The following is a 24,130-nucleotide window of genomic DNA, read 5'->3' as shown; positions in this document are numbered from 1 at the left end:
TAAAATATATGTTATATATCTATTATTTGAATACGAACTTAAAACATATAACTTAAAAGAGTTAGGCTGGGGTGCTATGGATAGCATAGTGGCCTCCCGTGCTACGGCTCAATATTCAAGTTTTCAAAATCCAAACGGTCGATCCGAACCGTTCATCTTATTCTCCATATTAATATCTGCTTGGAGACCAAATTTTATAATTTTCTGAATTTTTTTACTATTTATTAAGCCACTTTGAAAATCGCTAATCCAACGGTTTTACTGTTTTGTGCAGCCACCGTTGGATCAACAATTTTGTAAAATACTTAATAAATAGTAAAAAAATTCAGAAAAATATAAAATTTGGTCTCCAAGCAAATATTAATATGGAGAATAAGATGAACGGTTCGGATCGACCGTTTGGATTTTGAAAACTCGAATATTGAGCCGTAGCATAGAGGCCTCTATGCTATCCATAGCAACCCAGCCTAACTCTAACTTAAAATTATATCGGTATCTATATCCACACGGATACTTAAATATCCAATATCCATTTTTACAGGAACGGATATTTTCCATACCGTTTTCACCGCTACTTCTCTCGCATTAATTTTGAATATAAGGTGCAACCTTTGACTAACGAAGATATTAATTTTTTTTTTTTTTTTTTGATCATTGAAACGCCCGTAGGCAACGAAGATATGAAATGAAACAATCAAGTACAAATAACAACGATTGCACTTTTGCAAATGTGAAGCAGCACTACCCTTAAAGTTTCTCAACATGTAAGCACACCGAATTGACAGAACCATTCTACCAAAATCTCAAATACCACGAAAAAACAAAAAATCCTACCTAACCGTCTATCATTATACATGACACCAAATTATCGTTTGAACCAACAAAAAATATAAGGGTGGATTCAAAATTCTTCAGCACTTAATATCTCACGAGGTTAGCACCATTTGAGATTCATCTATGGCTACTTTCTGAGAATCTGTGCCAGGAAATTGACCAATGTCATGACCATCCACTTCATGAAATGTCTCCTCTAAGCCAATTGCAAATTGATTGGGATTTGATCCGCCATTTACAAAATAATCAGCAATCTGCATAGTAATAAGTTGATCAAATGACATTGAAATTAGATAATATGGAATACATAGCATTTATATATACATAACAAGTTGACAGAGATCAGAAATGTTCTTTTGGCCAAGTTTGAGTATTTAGTAACTCAAGATGCTTGAACAGAGACTTTTCAAGAGAAATAATAATCACTTTTGAGATGAACAGGTATTAATTGGTATAATTTCGATACTATCTCATATATGGGTGCATGACTTTAACCAGGGTTGATTATACAAAAAAACAAATGGAAAATTCTAAACAAAGTGCAAAGCAAACAAAAAGTGAAGAAAATTTGCTTGCACTGACCGTCTCCATAGCACAGTACTTCTGGTCAAGAGGTAAAGTGGAAAGTTTATAATACAAAAATGCATTTACATGATTCGCAAGTGCCATTCCGCTCAAGGCAGCACTTTGTACACTTGATCCAAGAAGCCAATCACCACAAATCCCAGCTCGACCAAGTGGGTCAAAAATACATGGCACATTTGGAGTGTTCTTCGGCAATGCAGCACCCCTATAAGTGGATTTACAATTAGTAACAGAACTTAGCCTGCTGATCAGATTGACCATTGGTATTTTGAAATGGTGAATCTGTAATTTAGATAAAAGAGTGCTTAGTTTGGTTTTAGAAGAGGTACTCTTGTCAGTTTCTCATAGTTGGTGGAAAAAAAAATACTCCTAAAGGTCAACAATGAGAGACGGGGATAACTTTTAGTTTCTCGGCAAGTGTTGGGTTCTTCTATAATTTATTGATGAAGAAGTGGATCCTTCTGCAAAATTTACTTCACAAGATACTAGGCAGTTTTTCAATTTAATATTTAGTAATTACCACAACTGGTAATTAAATAGATAAAAGTAGATCATACCATAGCTGAACCCGTCCTGTATAAACTGGCTGCTGGAGCCCACCTTTTGGCAAACCTAGAGCAAGCTCCACACCATGAAGCATCTCTTGTTTTACTTTCTCTGCTGTTACATTTGGTATGTTTTCCTAAAAAATAATAGTATTTTCAGAGATATATTCAATCTATCATATAAACCTTCAAAATTTGCAGAAGTTCATAACTTCTAAGAAGGAAAATGTTTCTTATGTTCATGGATTCTCCATCTAGCCGCACCTGTGACATACTGGTACCTCTTACATCATATTGGTACCTCTTTGTTTATTATTTGGCAAGCTTTTTTTTCGTGTATGTAACAAATGGCAGTTGAAAACGCAATAGGTAAAGTAGTATTTGGATAAACACCAAAGCAAGTGTTACCAAAATAAATACCAACCAGTAGTACCAGGCTGAAGTAACTGACCTGTGGAACTTTATTTCTCTTTGCATAGGCCGCAGTACTAAAAAAGGTCCAGCAGTGAGGTGCCCCGCCTCCTAAGTGGAGAAGCTTCCTAGAGTTGTTTCCCATCCATGAGAGGGATTCAACACCATTAACAAATGCCCCTTCGAAATCCACGTTTCTCGGGAGAGGGAGAGGGTCATTAAAAGCCGCAAGAAGTGCCCAAATAGCACTGAGGTCAAGTTTCTATAAGAATAGTGGGTGTTATTTTTGCAAGAAACATATGATGTTAATGCAATTTAAGACTATTTCAAAATGTTCGACCAGCCAATATATCAACATTTTGATAAGTGAGGCTATGGTACTATGCACAGCGTACATTGGTTTAGAAAATCAATACTTTTGAATGGTTTAGAATCTTTAGATCAAGTGATATTCATTCTACCTATCTAAAAATATAGTAAAAAAAAATAATCTAAAAATATTAAATTTGACCTACAAGTACATTTTCATATAAAGATTATGTTGAACGGTTTGAACTATTTGAACTTTGAAAACAAAGATATTGATCCATAGTACGGACCAACCGTGCTATGCATTGTACCAACTGTAATTATGACAGATTAACTGAAGGTAAACACTGCGCACCTTCATTTGCCTAGTTAAAAGAGGCAAGCCTGAGGTAGAAAGTAAGCGATTTGCACATTTTCCTATTTAAAATGTCATAAGCTTCCTATGAGAATTGGAGATTAAAAATTTAGAAACTGAATCTAGAAGAGCTCATTGTTTGGATTACCATTGTGCGCGATTACAATTGCATCAAATTGGCCATGAAGTTTGTCCTTCTCAGATAAGTACCAAATGCCATTCAGCGGCTCTATCTTGCTTATCCAACATGGTCTCACCACATCAATCAGTTTACTCTGTACTTTTGAGTTTATTGCAATCAGACTATTATACAATCCTTTGAAACAGAAACTTTTATTGAAACAACAAAATTTTATTCTCTGATTGTTTTCAGAAATAAAATGTTAAGCGTTGCTAGAAAATGTGTCCTAGCACTCCTATCCATGCACTTTAACAATGTGATTAACTGTGAGAATTGGACCATTTAAAGTATAAATTGCTCTTGTTGTAACATTGTTATACAACATTTCCTCATGTAACATTCCAGAATTTTGAACAACCTATATAACTCATGTAATATTTTCATCAGTTTCTCACACTAAATCTGTTCAATAATATCTGATACTCTAAATCTGTTCAATAATATCTGATACTGTCGGTGTTAAAAATCAGCTAACACAAGGATTTCCAATTTTACAACAAGTTAAGGGGCCAGCCTTGCAGATAATTAATAGACAGGGGCTTTTTTGCAACTATTTGAGAGAGAGAGAGAGAGAACCTGGTTTAAGATAGAATCAGCAAGGGAACGCATCCCATTGACACCAATATATCTTGGTCTAGAATCCTGCATTGGGGTAAAATTTCCACCAACTTCAAGTTCTCCTATTTTTCCTTTCCACTCACAAATAAAACCTTTATCTAGCCATCTATCAACTAACTTCTGAAATCTTTCATCATTGCATGTGAAAAATTGTGCGGCATGGTCAAAAATCAATGGTTGTGGATCAATTACTCTTGTGGCCATCCTTCCACCCAAACCATGCATTCCCTATAGAGCACTACAAAATCTTAATTTCAATAATTTTTTATGCAAAGAGAGAAAAGGCAAGAAAATCATAAATCTGAACTGTCAGCAGTAACCACTGCCTTATATTGGAGAACCCAAATAACATACTCATACTCTGACAAGCACCGCACTGTACCAAATTATATGCACCAGTATTTCTACAGGGCAAACAATAACCCTTGATTTAAAGATTCATCCTAATAAGGATTCTAATATGACGTTTGGCGCATAGGGTTCAGGAGTAAGAAGCAGTAATAATGTACTGCTATGTACCAACAGATGGTACTGGTACTGTGCTAAATACTATTCACAATGGGTAGAACTGGGAAAAATTTACTTGTGGGGAGCCTGCTCGAACCTGACCTGACCTGAGAATTTTGAAAATTTAAATTACTAAATTTGATGCCACCGAACCTAACCCAACCTGACACTATTTGAAAGTCAATTTTTTTAACTAAATCCTAACACATTGATCTGAACCAAAAACAACCTTTGAACAACCCAAGCCAAAAAGAATTGCAACTTACAGCTGAAATTTTTTCACTCTTAACTCAACAGACACCTCACCTAACCTAACAAAATTAAAATGTAAAACGGCCACAGATGATCCAAAGCTGATGCTGACACGATTTTTTTTCAAAATTGAAACAACTGAACGCAACTCTTGTATGCCAGTTCCACCTCAAATTACATTCGCGGTACTAAATTCCATACCGTATCGAAAACGGTAGAGCGAACCCCTCTCTCTTCCAGCGTGGCCGCGCAAAGCAGCCCAGACACGCCGCCTCCAATGATCCCCACAACGGGGTCGTCTGACAGTGGGGTCTCGAAAATGACCTGCTCTTGCTTGAAGCTCTTTTTGGTAACTGACTTGCGGGACCCTCCGTACGACCCCCTCCTCCTCTTCGTCTTCTTCTTTGTGGTGCTGTTGTCAGGCGGGGAGCCATTATTGGAGGGTTTAGATGAAAAGCAGAGAGGGAAGGTGAGTTTAGGGTTTGGTCTTTTGGGATTGGGAAAGAGAGAGATTGAGCGAGAGAGGAGAGAAGTAACCATGGAGTGACAGTGGAGAGTGTGGAGGAAACAGTGAAATCTGAGACTGAGAGGTTTTTCCTAGGAATAGGTAGGAAAGAAAGAGTTAGTCTTATCTCTTGACGAACGCACCGGATTGATTTAGATCACGTCAGCATATTCATCGATCGGAAACAAATCTGCTGTTATTCCAAAGGAATAGGTAGGAAAGAGTTAGTCTTATCACTGTGTATCATGTATATTTTATTATTTTTAAATTAAGTGTGAATTTTGTGTAATTTGAATTTGTACATGACCTCTTAGAATATGAATTTGATCATGATTATGGTTATTTACATTACATTTATATTAATTAAGTTGATATTGTACATTAACATAATTCATATTACAGGCATTTGTGCGGTTTAAAAAGTGTGTGACAGGTGGATGAACCCCCAACGAAAGAATCTAGAGCGATTGTTAGCAGATTATGAAACAGATTTTACTCGATCAATAAATTTTACTCTTACCTCATTTTGGACAAGTAACAATTTCACTGTCCCTACTTCATTCTTTCGCCCCAAGACTTAAAAAAAAAAGCACAGTGGAAACAGATTATGAGATCTTGCATTTAGCAAACTAGAAGTTCTTGAGCATTCAAATAAATTGTTGGGCATAACAACAGGATGCCATCAACATAACATGATTAACATCACATTAAATTTACAAGTTACAATCACATGACATCACATTCTCGGTCTCAGCCAGAAGTTCTCTACCCAAATAATTCCATAACCCCACCGACGTCCCCAGAAATAAATGAAAAGATGAACAGAGAAGAACAACAGAGGACAAATTTTTTTCTCAAATGGGCAAAATTAGGAAAAATAAAAAGATAAATTTTAGAATTTCCAGAATTTGAATCAAGCCTCAACCGTGCCATCAGCTGCTGCATCCTCATCAATTGAGGTTGTCAGGTGAGCCTCCTCCCCTTCGGGTTTGGGCTCTTCTTTTGGTTTAAGGGATCTCTGGGCCTTGGAAGCACTACCTGGAGAATTGCTTCTGGTTTTATTGTGCCAGTTGCCCAAACTGTGGCGCTGTGACCTTTCACGAGTGCCACCATTAGAAGCATCTCTAGGGGAGGAGGCATTGGAAGCATCACCAGAGCTCTTTCTCCTACCAAGTTTTGGTGATTTTGCACGTGTTGGAGGAACCTGATTTATTGAATGAAAAAATTGATAGAAAGTAGTTAGTTAACTTAATCAAGCATAATCAAGATACGCTTCGCAGATTTAGTAAATATTTCTAACTTGCTTTCCAATTTAAATATTAAAACTTCTGACTAAAACAAAATTTTAAACCTTGTAAACTCTCGATTGTTATTAACTTATTATGAATCCCATTTATTGATAAATATTGTTGTAGGAGTGAAATTGCAATGACTATATTCAGGGGCGGATTTACTCATAGGCTATCGGGTGCTTAGTCACCGCCATAATACAAACCAACAATTTGATCCTCTCAACTATATAATTTTATGAAGTGTTTATATAGTTTAGACCCCTCATAAAATAATAAATGTTTGACTTAGCTTAGTGGCTAGAACTCCACTTTGTGTTTGTAGAGACTTGAGTTCAAATCCCACTTGCCACACATTATACGTATTACATTTCAGTCCCTCCAATCTAAATTTTTTGGTTACGCCCCTGATTATATTGATTTGAAGCATTGGGTAAGGTTTGAGATAAAATGTACCTTTTTAAGTTCAGTCTTTGCAGGAGGTCCCTCATGGTAGAAGCTAGGCATAGGTGTAGCCTTGAATTTCAAGCTCTTCCTCAGCTGTTTTAAAGCAGCATTTTGCTCTTCCTATAAGTTGGAATGCTACACAAATTAGCATAATTACATTGAAATGAGCTTTTATAAAAAGGGGTCTTTTGCAGAAAAGCACCAACATAATTTCTAAATTGGCGGAATCACCCAAGATATTTCATTTTAGAGGGGTTTTTTTTCCTGATAATCTGCAATCAACATCCTTAGCAAAAAGCTTCACTTAAACATTTAATTTTCTCATTTGAGAAACAATGAGGGCTACAATCTCAGAGAAGATTTCTAAATTTTAATGAAAACGTCGAATAATGCTTACAAGAAGTATCACATATCAAGTTTGAGATCTTAAACAAAATTTAAATTCTTTATATTTGGAAATTAAGGTTTACAGTATCAAGTATCACATATCTTTTTTCTAACAGTTCCGAATATACTTTCAATGTTTCCCAAAACCATCATGTGTGTACAATATAGAGAGAATTCACAATGGGTGTTTCTTGAGAAAAACAAACCGTAAATAGGGGCCTCTTAAAAGATAATCCTAGACTAGAAATCAACCTTTGTTTTAGCTTCCATTTCCATTTTCTCTGCCTCCATAGCATGCTGCTTCTCCTCTAGTTTTGTATAGAACTGAATTAAAATAAAAAGACAAAAGATACTTTCATTAAATTAAATTAGCTAAAACCAGTCTTACGCTCTTCAAATTATTTAGAAATTTTTTTTTGGCGCATACCTGTCTAAACTTCGATACATTTTATATATCCCTACAAAAAAGGAATCTGCCAGACATACCTCCTCGTCACATTTTCCAAAACCATTAAAACTAGCTTTCTCTATGGGATAATAATGCGTGGGATTTAGTCAGCTGGTTAGCGACTAGCGATATCATGACTTCACCAGATATACAAACCTACAGGGCCGGGACATGTTGTGTAGTTGGCAGGTTCTGGACACAATAATATTTCTTTTTTTGTATTTCCTAGCAAAAATTATCTGGCCCTTATTTTAGCCTTTTCACGTTGACAAAAGAAGGTGGTTATTTGAGAACAGGTTGGGTCATATTCCAACCAACCTGAAACCATTAGCCCAATGTCATCCCTAATTATTCAGCAAGGGGAGACCAGGGTTACAAATGCCATTCCTAAATTTAGGAATTCATAGGAAAAGGAGGCAGTAATTAGGAATACAGAAGATATACCTTCGAGGGGTTGAGGTATCTAGATAATTTCTTCCTTTCTCAAGGACTAAATAGGTAAAGAATATCCACCTTTAATAATAGGGTAACCGAATAAGTTGCTTAAAATTTGACAAGGGTAAAAGATGCAAACCTCCCTCCTCTTCTCAGCACGTTCACTGGAGCGAAAAGTTGGCGCACTAGCTACTGTACTCTTAGGTTTACTAGATCTTGTCTGATTATTCCTGTATTTTTTGCAAAATAAAAAAAGAGAATGTTACGGTAGGAGAAGAAATTTTTTTTTGACCGTCCTTCTTTGCCTAACAACTGAGCTCATTGATTTTAATTAGCCCAATATAGCAAATGAATATAATGACATAACTTGTATGCCTTAAATAAAACTAAGGTTCAAGGGTCGGATTCCACATAATGTAGTGTGCTTTTCGAAAGGAAATGCTTAATTTTATGGTCCTGTAAACATCAAACATGTATATATACTTGCCAGCTCGCAAATGTCATGCATATCTCCCCTATTTTCTTTAAATATTCAATTTACCATCTTTACTCAATTGTCAGGAAAACATATATGGTGAGGGAGGATATGCAGCTTCGGCGTATATTAAAGATAATGGCCAAGGTCCCGTTATAGAGAATAAATATAGTTCGCCGTGAGGTGTATGTGATGTTTTCATATGTTCTGTAGGGCTGTGTGCTATTTCTTGTTTTCCAGTGCTACAACTGAAACTATCATGCAACAAATGCAATTGTTCCTCTTTCATTATCAGTGAAATAGAAGTGATATTTTCTAAAGCAAAAAAAAAAATGACAAAGAAAAGAGAGAGATCCATACAGAGAAGATAAGGAACAGGAATCCTCCTCATCTTGGTAGTTTTGATTTTCTGGTTGCAAAGGCTTCCTTAAGGACACAGGTGAAGCTCCCTGTAAGAAAAATTAAAAAAAGAATGTTGATCAAGTGTTAACTAATCCTCAATTAGTGCTTTTTGCGTTCACCTGACTCTCAAGTGTCGGTGCAACTGAGTCTCGGATTAACTATATTTGCTTCAGTTAACCCTCAATATGCAGTACCGGCAACTAATACTAGTTCTGCAACCCAACCTAAATAGGTCTCAGTTTTGTAACCAGATCTTATTTAAACTATTTTAGCCTAAAAAAACCAAACATCAATTTAATAAATTTTGGCCACTAGTTAACCTTAGTTGTGAAGTATCCTTCGATTTTTACTTGATAAGATTTGTCCCCATTCACCCGTACAAAAAGATGGGAAATTACATAATCCTTATAAATGAAATAATTCCAACAAAAAATAATTACCTCATTTTTCTTTACCACACCGTCTGTCACATGTGCACGGCTCCCCCTCTTCTCAGTGGCAAGTGCAAATGGCTGAGGCACAGTCCGGTTTGAACGTCCAGTGCCTTCAACTGAAACCCTAGGTGCTACTCTTACACGCGTCTCAGATTTCCTGTTCTTTTCGGTTTCCTCAGAATCTGAAATTGGATTTGCTTCTTCCTCTGAGTTCAAATTCAATGATTCAATTCCCAGGTTCTGCTCACCATTTGCGGATACTTCTGTAGCCCCCTTCTCCATTTTCTTTCTAAAATTATAGAAAGGTACCACATAAGAATAAAGATACTGTGAAGCATACCAGTCTATACGCGAGTTGGTATTGCATTGTTTCAAAACTTGAGGCGTTAATTTATCATAATTGGATTTGAGCAATATTGATTAAATTTGACAGCCGAGACCTAATCTCTTCAAACAAATCATTGCATATCTATTAACATGACCATAGAATTATCAATTGACCCTAAATTTCTTCATCCAGAAATTAATAGCTAATTAATTGCAGAAAATACTACAGAAAGCTATTAAATGGTGAAATGCATTTTTGACTACCATGAAATCAGTTAGATTAACTTACATTGGGAGTCAGATCAAGCCTAATACTTCCACAAACCGCCAATAAATAAAGCCAAGACTTCAAACAAAATCAAACTTATACTCTACCAGTAAGGTTCAGAAAACAGACTAAATCCAGCTATGGGGGTGATAAAAGATTTTGGAGAGAATCCAAGCAAAAAGAGCCCAATGTGTGATAGAAGAGAGCTTAATGTTAAACAAAGGAATCAATTAAAAGAATACATCGGCGAAAGAATAAATTTGAAAGAAATATTAAAATAATACGAAAATTATGAGTGTCAAAATGCGAAAAAGAGGGGCAAAAGAAGAAGAGGAAGTACGCACCTGAATTCGATTACAGATTCAACCGGTACCAACGATTAAGCTACCGAGCAGGCGAGGGAAAGGGGTAGCTCGGCGCCGAGGGCAGTCGGAGACAAACGCGTAAGAGAGAAGGGGTAGAGAGAGAGAGAGAGAGACAAAGAGAGGGGAAAGATCAAAGCGTCGTCTCCGTTTCAGAAGAAATGGACAACAAATAGATGCCTTGAGATGATGACACGTGGTCCAGTTAGAATTTGAGGATCCCGGAATTAGAACAAGTCATGTTTATCCTAACCGTTATTACGTACTTATCCTAACCGTTGCCATCATAATAAACAACCTAGCCTTCAAATTGAAATTGATCTCTGAAATTGAAATGGTTTAAATAGTACTAAAACAATGAAAAATGATAATATGCTACGTAGCATAGAGGACTTTCGTGTAACGGTTTAATATTTGAGTTTTCAAAATTTTAATAATCGATCTGAACTGTTCAACATGATCTTCATATGAATATGTACTTGCAAACTAAATTTTATATTTTTTAGAATTTTTGTACTATTTTTTTAGATGAGTAGAAACTCACTTGATCTGAATGGTATATAAGTTTCAGCTCAAGTGATTTTCAATCTATCTAAAAAAATAGTACAAAAATTCTAAAAAATATAAATTGTTTTGCAAGTACATATTCATATGGAGATCATGTTGAACGGTTCGGATCGATCGTTAGAATTTTGAAAACTCAAATATTGAGTCGTTGTATGAAGGCCCTCTATGCTACACGTAGCACCGTAGCCAACTCCCTAAAACAATATATGAAATATGCTGAAATTAATTTTCATAAGTTTATAGACACAATAAACAACCTAGCTTTAAAATTTTATTCAATTTAAATATCACTTGAGAATTCACAAAAGTTGTTAAATTGAAGCACTTAAAAAATTATTATCATTTAATTAAACCTAATAAAAAGTCTGATACATATTATGTAGATCATGTTTATAGTACTAAATTGTTTAAAGATTCTCAATATTTTGTTTTGTAAAAACTACGATGCAAATACTTTTAAAGATATCTATTTTATAGAAAAAAAAAAACTAGGATGAAAATATAAAAGTGAAATCAAAATATTAGTTGGCTTGTCTAACGAAACTGTCATTTTCTATTTTTATCTGATAAGTACAGTAATAAATTATCTTTATCTTGTTGTTAACCTCTTGCTGTAAGCCTGTAAACCAAGAGTGCGGACCAAAGATAATAATAGGATGAAGTTAAAATTTAGTTTGAGACATAATTTTATAATTATTTTACAAATATAAATTTTATATTTACTTTTGAATACAAATATAATTTAGAAAATATATTCTTATAATTATTTAGAATAATTATTTGAGTACCCTCACTTCAGTACTTTCAAAACCCTCGCATCCTATTTAGAGAAATTATGTACTATGATTCTCACTAATTGTTATTCTGAAAAAAATATTGTATAGTCTCCCTTTTTCAGTTTCCACATTCGTGTCTGCATCAACCTTCATAGATAGTAATACTTGAAAAATAAGATATATATTAGCACTTGAAGAACAAGATATTAATACCTTGATGCATAACTTGTTATGATTATCTCTTTTTCAGTCTCCCAATCGTCTCCACATCAACCTTCCTCTAATGAAGTAGTGGGGACCCGTATACCGCATCAACCTTCCACAATCGTCCTCGCGTTAACATTCCTTTAACAAAAATAGTTGACTGCATGGGTATAAATACTTTAATGCATAGGTATAAATACTTGCAATACTTGGTATTAATAACTTTCAAACGTCATCCAGCGTCATATATAAAAAAAATTGTAAATGTATAAATACTTACAAGACGAGGTATAAATACTTGTGTGACGATGAGTCCAAAAATACGTCATCATAGATTCCACTTGAAAGAGAAAATTGTGTAGAAGACGCTCGTGGTTTTAGATTTGCAAAATATCTCATATATTGTCAAAAATATGGACGAGATTGAACAGAGAAAAAAGAAAACCTACATCTAAAAACATATATGGTCCTCCATGTAGCTTGAGTGGCCTCCACTGATATTTATGGTGCTAATACATTTGAGAGATTTGGTTGGGAGACAGTTATTTACGTAAAACATATATTCCTCAAAAATATAAATATTTCTATATATATGTATAAATACTTTCTTTTATAGGTATTAATATTTTAAAAAAAATATTCAGTGTTATAATTTTTGCGGTCCCATCAAGTAGTTATGATAGTTATGGTACAAGATATAGTGTGGATACCGTAGTGCGGGTAATGTCAGCTCCCTAGTTGTTTTGAGTAATGAGGTGCTATATGTTTGTGCGGTGAAATAAAATAACTTCACCCTTGATTCCTTGAGGTTGAAGATGCAGCAAGCATATACTTAAAAAGGGAAGAAAAATCTGGACTTAGATTAAAAAAATAAGAGAAACTTGTAGTTGAATTAAAATAAGAAAAAAAAAAAAATCTAGATTCATATCTGTTCCGAAGACCTATCCATGAATATATAGAAGCAATTTAACTCGCTAGAAAAATTTCAACCCCAGCTAGGTGATGTTCATTTTCACCAAAGTCAGTGAGGTGTCACATATAATCAGAAATAATTAATTACACAAATATACTTTTATATCTATATATCTCTTTTCAGAAATAAGAATAAAAATATACTGAAGATTTAAAAATGTAAAAATTATGTTTCACTATAAATTTTTCTTCATGCTTTTAGTTTTCTGTTTTTAAAAAAAGGAGTATAAAATATACTTAATATTAAAAATAATTATAAAATTTTCCTCATCTTATAATTTTGTCCTATCTTACCAAAAAAATGTTAACTCTGGTCAAAGCCAACTTGATAACACCTTTTAATTAAAAAAAAGAAGTAAAATTGAGATCAAACCACTCTACTAGTTGAGTATTCACAAAATCATCTTTATCTGAATTTCAAACTTACAAACTCGTATACTTAGAACGCTAACTTGGTTACTAAACTATAGATCTTTGATTCTCAATTTGATAACATTTTTTGTTTCATGTCCGAGATACCGCTGCCATTATCGAGGTGGCCCACTTGTAACAAGCAACAGTGGTTGATGCATATTTCACAATGAACCATTTTATTCTCTGTGGATTACAACCTTACTATGTCTTAAATTGATGCAGTTCTTCTCTTTCATATTATCAATAAAAAAAAAAAAAGGAAAACTGTAATTTTTATATTTCTATTTTTAAAATTCAAGCGGTTCATCCATTAATTATGATCATATAAAAAAAAGAGACCTAGGGGCACAGTAAGGTTGTAATCATATAAAAAAATTCAAGCGGTTGATTTCATGTTCCTCGATTATGATCCATTAATTGTTATCTTTCAAATTTGTACATCACTGTAGCGTGGAGAATCGCAGCTGCCTCCTTCCTTTTTTTTCTTTTCCATTTCTCTCTGTGTGGATTTTGTGGAGCACAGCCTTAGGGGGCAACACACAAACAATGTTTGCGTACACATAATTATTTTTGAATAAAATTGAATTATTAGTACTCAATTTTAAAATGTCGGTTATTGTCAAATTAAATTCAATTAAATTGGTTGTTTTTGTTTGAAATAAAAGAAAAGACATGACTGTTGATGATCCAAAACATCAACTGAAATTTTGAGACACTAAACGACGGTTTTTTTACTAAAACTCGGTAAAGTATAGTTTTAATTATTATACTTTCTAAAATAGAGATATTGTTGTTCTTCTTAATTATATTTCCGAAGCCATTATGTCTATACATTGTTTTTGAAAAAATGTAGGTGATATATTAAAATTACGGAGTTATCACCTACATTGTTTTTGAAATTATCACTTATACTTTGTACACTCGATTATATATAGACATATATAGTTTAAATTATTATTCTTTATAAAATAGAGGTATATATTGTTGTTCTTCTTAATTATAAAGAAAGTCGGTTAAAATGATTTTATTTTAAACAAATGAGTAAAAAAGTTTTCTTCGGTTACTATCAAGCAGTGGACAAAATTAATGGGTGCAGAGATATTATTTGTCCTTTTCTAATTTTTCCAACAAATAAAGTAAACCCTAGTTTTTTTTTTAAAAAACCAAAGAGAGAGATAATTATCCCATTTTTTTTTTTTTTTGGAAAGCTGAGATAATTATCCCCTTGACTTGGCGTTACTTTCTTTTGGGAAAAGGGAAAGGCCGTCAAAATTGTTCTCCTTTTCTAAAATATTAATTTCATCTACCTACTTCTTTCTTCCTTTGAACTCAGATTCGCTGAAATAGTTCACAATTTAAATTTGAATTCGAACTGTTGGTAAATGGTAATAAATTGACACAAAATTTAAAATAATTTTTTGAATAATACGCATTGACTCATGTGAAATCCTCCCTAGCTCCGCTAGTACGTACTGTTTCCGCTGGTGGACTCCCTCTTTTTATATGTAAAAAACAAAAAATTCATAGATTTTCCAAGATACTTTGGGGAGAGGAGGGGTTTTGACTAGGGGTGTCAATTGGATCAGAATCTGTTTGATGCATGTCAGGTCTGTTCGATCGTGTCAAGTTTCACATGCACGGACAGTTTAGATTCAACAGTTTCATATCTATTAACACAAATTGAGTGCATTATTGAATCTAAACTTTCGCTCCATTGTTAGTGCATTGATTATCATGTATAGAAGGCACCCCTAGCTCATTAGAAATCGATCGACCGTGAGTGAAATGTTAGATTGTGAGCTGTTCATGACTAAGCACTAGTACATAATGCCTAACCAGGATCATACAATTAATTAAAGCAATCAGGATCAGATTTTTTAGGAAATCCATCCCTGCTATGGCGATCGTGATTCACTTTTTAATTTATGTTTTATTGAACATATATAAAAACATGTGAAAAGAGCAAACGTATAGTACGTTTGTCACAATGAGAAAATTTATACCAACTTTTAGTGTCTATTAAAACTAATCCGAAAAAATGAATAATTTTAATGTCTAGAAAAAGAAAATGATATAGATTATATATAGAGTACGTGCTAACAAATATTTGATGCCTAATTAGCCGAAATAAATATAGTTTTAATGTGCACAAAGAAAAAGTAATATAAATCATATTTGGAGTTCGATCTTATTATTAATTAGTTTTTGTATTGATTTAATTAAATTTCGAATTTTGAAAAATTGAGGAAAAATGATAGCATTTCAACTATCTCAATTTGAAAAGTTACAATGAATGAAGGTACGTATGTACCGTATCTTCTCATTTAATTGTATTGCTCTACTAAATAAATGAGGATCTTTTGTTTTCTTCTAACTACAATTGTCTTATGAAAAATAGTAATATATTATTTTTTAATAAAGTAATAAAATTATGTCTAAATATAAACATACAAGTTCAGAATATTGTCCAGTTCTCTTTTTAATTTAAATTCGAACAACACTTCTCAAGTAATTAATGCATGCATATATAGTTTTGTCATTCTTTTAGAAATAAATATATTATTGTTGCACTTTATAAAGGGAGATATAGATTGAAGAAATAAATATATACTTTCTTCAGTTATATGCTAATTTTTTTTGTAGGCGGTAGAGAAAGAAGGAAAGAAAGAGAAGAAAATATTTTCATGAATAATTTTATTTGGCTGGATATTTAATAAAAAAAAGATAGTCAATGAAAGTTATCCTTTCAAACCTATAATTTTTGTTTTTGCACTCTCTGTTTTAGAGCGCCATAATAAAAACAAGAATTGATTAATTAGAGAATGAAAAGTATTGTTTTTTGAGACAGAAAGGTTAAAATGATTTGTATTAAAATTGAATTAAATAATTACAATCTGTACATGTGTTTATATAGGCTAGATTGCAATATAGCCGTTATACCTTCCTAAATTACAATACTGCTGTACCTACTAATTTCAGCTATATTTTGATCTAATCAATATACAATTAATCTACAGATTGCAGTTTCCTATTTTACAAATATTACAAGATATCTATTACTGATCTTGATCAATCTACAGATTGCGAGAGATCTTGATCAATCTACAGATTGCGAGAGATCTTGATCAATATTTTTAATATCTTCAATACTCCCCCTCAAGTTGGGTTCGAATAAATTAAAAGAGTCCAACTTGCTTATAATATTATGAAATGTGCTTCCATCAAGCGCTTTGGTGAATATATCTGCAAGTTGATCTTTACTGTTAACATACGGCGTCTCAATTTCCTTGGATTGGACTTTTTCCCGTATGAAATGGCAGTCAACTTCTATGTGTTTTGTTCTTTCATGAAACACCGGATTTTAGGCAATATGCCTTGCTGCATTGTTATCACAATACATCTTCATGGGCTGATCAACTTGCACTCCCATGTCTTGTAAGAGTTGCTTCAGCCACGTGAGTTCACTTGCTGTGGATGCCATCGCTCGATATTCAGCTTCTGCACTGGATCTCGCCACAACACTTTGTTTCTTGTTTTTCCAGGTTACTAGGTTGCCTCCAACAAACGTGCAATATCCAGTTGTAGACCTTCTATCTGCACTGCCTGCCCAATCTGCATCAGAGTAACCAAGAATAGTGTTATCATTATTTTTTTTCATGCAAATTCCCCTTCTATCTGCACTGCCTGCCCAATCTGCCCAATCTGCACTGCCTGTCTCAAAAAAATAAAGCCCATTCTCTAATTTTCCTTCACCAATCTTCTTCCCTGTCAATCGGTCCTGAAATGTCACATTATTTGGTGAGAAAATTACGTTGCAATTAAATTCATTTGTTATTTTACTAATAGAAAGCAAGTTTGAGGTAAATGTGGGCATGTAAAACACATTTGAAATGTTTTTTTTTCCAAATAATGTAGTTTGTCCTATGCCTTTTATTTGTACCTCATGACCATTTGCTACACAAACATGTGGTGTTGTATTATTTGAAACTATGTTTTGAATATTTCCAACATTTTCCGACATGTGATCTGTTGCTCCAGAATCTATGATCCATTTATTTTAATTTATAGCTAAATATGCATAGCAATTATTCAAATCTGATCCTGGAACACAATTTTGGACATTCTCAGGGTTTAAGTTACAAAATTCCTTAGAAATTTTCTCACTATCAATACTTTGGATAAATATAGGGTTCGGATTGCAAATGTTATTGGGTTTTGTGCGGTTGTCCAATTCATTTTGAGTAGCACTAATTAAATTAGAATATATCCGACCCTTTCTTCCCAAACTAAAGTCTGAACAACAATAGTTACCTGCTGAACGGTGCTCGTTGCTCGCCTCTTGTCCAGAGCTCGAATTCGCACTGAAGACCTGAATCAACTGTCCGATCTGTTGGAGAAGGAGGGAACTAGACGTCTCCTGTCCCGAGCCGCTGGCTTGTGCAGTTGCCGCGTGCGGAATACCTCCAGTTCCTCCCGTTTTCCCTTTCTTCTTCGCTGGCCGTAGGTGAGGATACAGAAACCAGCAACGGTCCTTCGTATGTCCATTGCGGTGACAGTGATCGCATTTTTCATTCGAATTACCTCTCCCCCTGCTGGTGTTGGTCGGGCCATTGTTGAAATTGGGCTTGCCGGTGAAGCTTCTGTCTACCGCCATTGCTAGCCTCTCTTCTTCAACATGTTTAACCTCTGGCATCATAGTTTTCCGCCTTGATTCTTCTCTCTGGACCTGAGCTGCCACACTTGCAAAAGGGGGTAAAGTTGGTGCTAACAAAATTTGGCTCCTGACAGCTTCATAGCTAGGATTAAGAGCTGCCAAGAAAGCAAAGGTTTTTTCTTGCTCGTTTCTTAATTGAATTGTGTGCAAATCTGTGGTAGGAGGCATATAGAGGTTCAATTCATCAAATTTTCCTTTTATTGCTCCGAGTATTTCAGTGACTGATTTTTCCCCTTGTCTAATTTGTGTGATTTCTTGTTTCAATTTAAAAACATGAGAATAATTATGTTGTTGTCCAAACATTTCTCTTACAGAATTCCACAAATTCAAGGAGGAATCAGAAAGAAAGAATAAGTTTGAAATCTCGGGTTCCATTGAGTTTAACAGCCCAGATAAAATTTGACGATCATTCATCTTCCAATTAGGATAGTTAGGATCTGTTTTTGCAGGAGATTGAATTGAGCCATCTATATAACCTTCTTTACCTTTGCCTTCTAGTGCAATAATGATTGCTCTCGACCAAGCCAAATAATTGCTGCCATTGAGAAGCGTGGTGGTGAGGCGAATAGATGAGTTGCCGTCTGAAGTTGGTGGTTGAATCGACTTGCTAGACGTCTCAGAAGTCTCCTCTTCTAAAGTTGGTGGTTGTTTTTCAGCCATCACCTTGGACTGGGAGTTGTTTCTCTAAGCGAGTCTAGGTTAGTGCTCTGATACCATATTGTTTTTTGAGACAGAAAGGTTAAAATGATTTGTATTAAAATTGAATTAAATAATTACAATCTGTACATGTGTTTATATAGGCTAGATTGCAATATAGCCGTTATACCTTCCTAAATTACAATACTGCTGTACCTACTAATTTCAGCTATATTTTGATCTAATCAATATACAATTAATCTACAGATTGCAGTTTCCTATTTTACAAATATTAGAAGATATCTATTACTGATCTTGATCAATCTACAGATTGCGAGAGATCTTGATCAATATTTTTAATATCTTCAATAAAAAGCACAAAACAGCACATAACACAATTAATTAATAAATTTCTCTCGGCATGGAGGATGCGTGTTCAAGATTCAATTTTAATTAGGTAGGTTTTATTTTTTTTAAAAGGACCTTGTGCCCTTTATTTAATTAAAAAAATAATGGAGGATACAGTGATACCTAATAAACGTAAACCTAACGTTTTTGTTTCTTTTCATCCCTTATTCTCCACCTCTTATGAACCAACCAAGATATAAAAAGAGAAATAAATAATGAGTGAAAATTATTACCGTTTCTTTATTTTATATTTCACCTCCAAATAAAGTAAAACTTAGTTAAAAGATAACTATTACCCTTACTCCTTTTTCTTCTTTTTCTGAAATATTGGCAAAGACAGCCAAACTCTTCCTCCTTCCGTTTTGAAGTACATCGTTTTCTCTCTTGAAAACCTCTTTCTCACTCCCCCTTCCGTGCGCCGTTGCCTCTCAAAATCTTTAAAAAAAAAATATTCACAAATTTTGTAAGATGGCTCATGTCTTGATCCTTCCCTACCCTAGCCAAGGCCACATCAACCCCATGTTGCAGTTTGCAATGGATCTGGCTTCCAAGGGTCCAAAGGTCACTTTAGTTACCACCTCATACATTGCCAACTCTATCAAAGCTCAAATTGGCAACGTCTCCATTACCTCCATCTCCGATGGCTATGATGAAGGTGGTTTCCAATCATCCCTGAACCTTGAATCCTATCTTGACTCACTTGAGGTTGTTGGTTCAAAGACATTAGAAGAACTTATTGAAACTTACAATCAATCGACCGAGCCTTTTACGTGCATGGTCTTTGATACATACGCACCATGGGGTGATAAAGTGGCTCAGTCTGTTGGACTACCTAGCATCGCCTTCTCGACACAGTCTTGTGCTGTAAGTGCCATTTATTATCAGGTTAACAAAGGAATCCTTCATGTGCCGGAGCCGGGAATAGTAGTAGAGAAGTTCGGGGTACCATCAATGGAACGTAAAGATTTTCCGTCTTTCGCATTTAAGGATGGATCATATCCGACTCTTGCTGCATTTGCTTTGAATCAATTCAACGGTACCAAAGATGACTGGGTTCTATTCAACTCTTTTGATGAATTGGAGTTAGAGGTAACAATCTGAATCGGTTTTATTCAACTCTATTGTTTGCCTGTAGAAATAGAAGATCTTTTTTTATGTGCTTTGAGATTTCAGTGTTGTACGTGTACCATCTGCAAATTCATGTCGTGACTAAGATTAGATCGAGAAGAGAGAACAGTTATACAAAATATTTTTTTGCCTACGGGTCAACCACCACGTGCAATTACAGCATTCCGTATGATCACATGCTTATTGTCCATAAATATGAACTCTGAATAAATTTAAAATTAATACATGGTTCTGAAAGGATCATATTTGAGTTTGTGCTTGATGTAACTAGGTTAACCAAGGGGGGGCTGTAAGGGATCCATGGATGATCATGACATGGAAATGCATTGCACAATAAAATTCATTCCTCTTAGGTCAATTAGTAAATCCAACAAAAATAGAAAGAAATTTTATCACATGCATGCAACATTCCTTTCTATTTTTGTTGATGTAAGAGGTCCATGGATGATCATGACATGGAAATGCATTGCACAATAAAATTCATTCCTCTTAGGTCAATTAGTAAATCCAACAAAAATAGAAAGAAATTTTATCACATGCATGCAACATTCCTTTCTATTTTTGTTGATGTAAGAGGTCCATGGATGATCATGACATGGAAATGCATTGCACAATAAAATTCATTCCTCTTAGGTCAATTAGTAAATCCAACAAAAATAGAAAGGAATTTTATCATATGCAGCATTCCTTACTATGAAACATGCAGGATAGAAGAATAGGATAGATTGATGCAATGCCAAATGCATGTAATGAGAAATCTGCTTTAGATGTACCAGCCTACAGGCATGTTTGATGAAAAAAAAAAAAGTTGTCTGGTTTTACCTTTGTGCGTATCTCTTTAAAAATCAGAATAGAAACATTGCACATGGTATATGTGTTCAATGTAACACTTTCCATCCCAAGTTTGTTAAAATGAAAAACATCATGTGCTTCATTGGGTATATTTTATTATCAAATCTTAATGCACCTTCAATAAAATTCTCATTATAATTAAATAAACTTTTCCAATTTGAAGCCAATGACGGTCCTGAAGGACTACTTTCATGCAAGAGCCATTGGCCCGTGTGTTCCATTTCTACCAAGGGCCGATGGGCGTGGCAATGCATACGGCATGAGCCTATTGAAACCGGAGGATGATACGTGCATGAAATGGCTCAATGGAAAGCCTGATAACTCGGTTGTGTATGTCTCTTTCGGTAGTTTCGCTTCCTTATCAAACAAGCAAATGGAAGAACTAGCTGAAGGTCTGAAAGCCAGTAGAAAGTATTTCTTGTGGGTTGTGAGAACAGCTGAGCAGAAGACACTTCCAAAAGGTTTTGTCGAAAATCCAGGAGAGAAGGGTCTCGTAGTGACGTGGAGTCCGCAACTGAAAGTGCTAGCAAATGAAGCAATTGGATGTTTCCTCACACACTGTGGCTGGAACTCGACATTAGAGGCAATAAGTTTTGGTGTGCCGATGCTAGCTATGCCGCAATGGACCGACCAACCGACTAATGCAAAGTTCATAGAGGAGATGTGGGGTACTGGTGTTAGAGCTAAGGTCGGTGAAGAAGGGCTCATACGAAGGGATGAGATTATGAGATGTGTTGAGGAGGTTATGGATGGAGAAAGAGGATGCCAGATTAGGGAGAATGCAGCAAAATGGAAAGAATTAGCAAAAGTTGCAGTTAGTGATGGTGGAAGCTCTGATAATACTCTTAATGAATTTGTAGTTTATGTCAATGAAATGGCTGAGAAGCGTCGAAACCTTCAAAAGGTTTTTATTTAGGTAATTAAGGGGGTCCTAGATTTTCATTCTTGATTGGAGGGCATATGTTTTGGCTTTGAAATTTAGAATCTAAACTTATAATTAATTAGTTAATAACAAATGAAAAAACATAAAGTGTTGCATGTGGTGACATGAAGTATGGTTAATTGCATGCTTGGGAATGTCATTTTTAATGTTAGATATCTATTAGTTGAGATGAAGTTGAATTTTCAGCAGATAATGCTTATTAAAAGTTTTTAAAAAGTTTTTGAATCAACAAATGGTAAATTTTAAGTTAATTAATTTCCTAGGCATTTCTGATGTCCATTATTAGACATATTCACTGATATAAAATTGTTAGAAAACAGAAAAAATATTTAGGGAATTATTGCAATATGGGGGCAAGGCCATTAGTTTTACACTTGCCTATATGTTTGTGCTTAACATCAAAAATTAATATACACTACAAGAATGAAACACTTTTTGCAAGAATAAAAAAATGACTTTTTGCAACGGACGACTGTCATAAATGTGTTTTTTCTCTCGCAAAAAGTGTCTACTTTGTTGTAGCTAGTGACTGTTTTTGTTTCATATATATTTGTTTTTTTTGCAGGATTAATGGAATGACATATGTGAAATGAGATCAATCTGCTTCTATGAAGGATAAAATTTCATTTTACTACAAATACCTTATGTGCTGATTCCACCTTCATTATTCTTCCTAAAATCTTTGCATTGTATATATTGCATCTTTGATCTGTTGTTCTATTTTCGTTTGTTTTTTGGGTCTAATTTTGGAGAATGTTAGCATGATAACAAGAACAACAAAGAGGAAAAAAATAAATTAAACATTTTGTGTCATTTTCAATTTTTCAAGTCCTTGCTGCACCGGGGTTTGATGAAAATTCTACTAAACTAATTTAATGGCTATGTTGTTGATTCTAGGAACGAACAGATGAGATTTTCTAAAGCTATTCCAGTTGATCTGGGTCTTTACTCTTCAGTCTGATAATAAAATGTAAATTTTTTTGTTGGAATACACATGAAAATGCTTCACAATTAATCCAGGATTCTCACCTATGCACCAGCAGGGGTTTATATTGGGGCAATTTCATGTATATCCCTCAAAAGTTTTAATATTACATATTTATCCCTCCAAACTCAATAATTACATATTTATACTTAAAAATCATACAAACTCACATATTTGTTCAATCTAACTCTATAACATATCAAATATCTCCAAAAATAATTAAATAATATTTTTTAAAACTTAGAAAAATTGTTTTACAATATTAATTAATAATATGTTGATTGTTATGCTTTTTGTTTTTGTCTCTTTAATCCGTCGAAATTCTCTTCTCTATAATGCGCCAAATCTCCAGCCTCTCTCTCCATACGTAAATGGAAAATTAAAGCAGCAAGGGGTGGCAGAAATCTGCGAGAGGGGAGGCGACTAGGGAAGGCGGGGAGAAATTTGTGATTTGGCACGTTTGGAGAGAGAGGCGGGGAAGGTTTGATGCCTTATCGAGAAGAGAGCTCAGGCAAATTAAAGAGATCGAAGGGCATAATAGTCAACATATTGTTAATTAATATTGTAAAATAAATTTTAAAGTTTTAAAAAATATTATTTAATTATTTTTGGAGATATTTGATATGTTATAGAGTTAGATTGGGCAAATATGTGACTTTGTCCAATTTTCAAGGATAAATATGTAATTACTGATTTTGGAGGGATAAATATGTAATATTGAAACTTTTGAGGGATATATATGAAATTCCCCCGTTTATTAGTAGTTGGATTTATTTCCTCGTTTAGAGAATTTGTATTAAAGGGAGAATATTATAAAATAAGGAAGGAAATAGAAAGTGGTAATTAGGAGAGATATGGAGCTGTATGTGGCGGCTATAACAAGGGTAACGTAATACTCAAAACAATTAAGTTGCTATTGTATAAAACAACACTATGTAACCTCCTCCAAAATAAAAAAAAAAATAAAAAAAAAAGAGTATTCTTGTTCTTCTGAGAGTTGTTAGCTTGACTCAAATTTATCAAAAATAGTAAAAAAAAACAATATGAAAAACACTATTTTGAAAAATTCTAAAAAAGTAATAAAAAAAATTCAAAAAATGTAAAATTTCGTTTTCAAACACGTATTAATATGGAGAACATGTTGAGTACTTCAGA

At 34.2% G+C, this 24,130-nt stretch overlaps 3 protein-coding genes across 6 annotated transcripts; 1 reads left to right on the top strand and 2 right to left on the bottom strand.

Moving 5' to 3' along the window:
* Positions 1-681: 681 nt before the first annotated feature.
* LOC144544477 (FAD/NAD(P)-binding oxidoreductase family protein) lies at positions 682-5,198 on the bottom strand. The gene is made up of 8 exons (XM_078292988.1): positions 4,799-5,198; positions 3,797-4,066; positions 3,188-3,314; positions 3,040-3,101; positions 2,416-2,637; positions 1,977-2,101; positions 1,486-1,624; positions 682-1,088 (listed from the first exon to the last, which is right to left on the bottom strand). The coding sequence occupies exons 1-8, from the start codon at positions 5,135-5,137 to the stop codon at positions 927-929; spliced, it is 1,446 nt and encodes a 481-aa protein (XP_078149114.1). The 5' UTR covers positions 5,138-5,198; the 3' UTR covers positions 682-926.
* A 502-nt stretch (positions 5,199-5,700) lies between these two features.
* On the bottom strand, positions 5,701-10,562 carry LOC144544508 (protein WAVE-DAMPENED 2-like). Its single transcript, XM_078293027.1, has 7 exons — positions 10,359-10,562; positions 9,426-9,708; positions 8,944-9,032; positions 8,248-8,338; positions 7,478-7,549; positions 6,848-6,958; positions 5,701-6,306 (listed from the first exon to the last, which is right to left on the bottom strand). The coding sequence occupies exons 2-7, from the start codon at positions 9,699-9,701 to the stop codon at positions 6,016-6,018; spliced, it is 930 nt and encodes a 309-aa protein (XP_078149153.1). The 5' UTR covers positions 9,702-9,708; positions 10,359-10,562; the 3' UTR covers positions 5,701-6,015.
* A 7,221-nt stretch (positions 10,563-17,783) lies between these two features.
* LOC144544223 (indole-3-acetate beta-glucosyltransferase-like) lies at positions 17,784-22,803 on the top strand. Of its 4 annotated transcripts, none has more exons than XM_078292651.1 (4): positions 17,784-18,721; positions 19,408-20,156; positions 21,211-21,963; positions 22,556-22,803. In XM_078292651.1, exons 2-3 carry the CDS (start codon positions 19,536-19,538, stop codon positions 21,961-21,963), a joined length of 1,374 nt encoding a protein of 457 aa, XP_078148777.1. In that variant the 5' UTR covers positions 17,784-18,721; positions 19,408-19,535; the 3' UTR covers positions 22,556-22,803. The 4 variants fall into 4 exon arrangements, 3 of the variants coding, with proteins under 3 accessions (XP_078148777.1, XP_078148779.1, XP_078148778.1); XM_078292653.1 differs by lacking the exon at positions 22,556-22,803 and having other exon boundaries at positions 17,784-18,135; positions 18,522-18,721; positions 21,211-22,083; XM_078292652.1 differs by lacking the exon at positions 22,556-22,803 and having other exon boundaries at positions 17,784-18,135; positions 18,338-18,721; positions 21,211-22,083.
* The last annotated feature ends 1,327 nt before the right edge of the window (positions 22,804-24,130 follow it).

Source organism: Carex rostrata, chromosome 26, assembly GCF_964058835.1.
Source record: "Carex rostrata chromosome 26, lpCarRost1.2, whole genome shotgun sequence".
Taxonomy (NCBI): domain Eukaryota; kingdom Viridiplantae; phylum Streptophyta; class Magnoliopsida; order Poales; family Cyperaceae; genus Carex; species Carex rostrata.
This window is presented reverse-complemented; position numbering and strand designations above follow the sequence as displayed.

Excerpts from the sequence above, each read along its gene's own strand:
- LOC144544477 (XM_078292988.1), bottom strand. The coding sequence starts at position 5,137 with ATGGTTACTTCTCTCCTCTCTCGCTCAATCTCTCTCTTTCCCAATCCC. Across the intron at positions 2,638-3,039 it reads TTTTAACTAGGCAAATGAAG|AAACTTGACCTCAGTGCTAT; the intron begins GTGCGCAGTGTT and ends CTATTCTTATAG. Across the intron at positions 1,625-1,976 it reads ACAGGACGGGTTCAGCTATG|GGGTGCTGCATTGCCGAAGA; the intron begins GTATGATCTACT and ends ATCCACTTATAG.
- LOC144544223 (XM_078292651.1), top strand. The coding sequence starts at position 19,536 with ATGGCTCATGTCTTGATCCTTCCCTACCCTAGCCAAGGCCACATCAAC. Across the intron at positions 20,157-21,210 it reads TTGATGAATTGGAGTTAGAG|CCAATGACGGTCCTGAAGGA; the intron begins GTAACAATCTGA and ends TCCAATTTGAAG.
- LOC144544508 (XM_078293027.1), bottom strand. The coding sequence starts at position 9,701 with ATGGAGAAGGGGGCTACAGAAGTATCCGCAAATGGTGAGCAGAACCTG. Across the intron at positions 7,550-8,247 it reads GTGCTGAGAAGAGGAGGGAG|TTCTATACAAAACTAGAGGA; the intron begins GTTTGCATCTTT and ends ATTTTAATTCAG. Across the intron at positions 6,307-6,847 it reads CAAAGACTGAACTTAAAAAG|GTTCCTCCAACACGTGCAAA; the intron begins GTACATTTTATC and ends TCAATAAATCAG.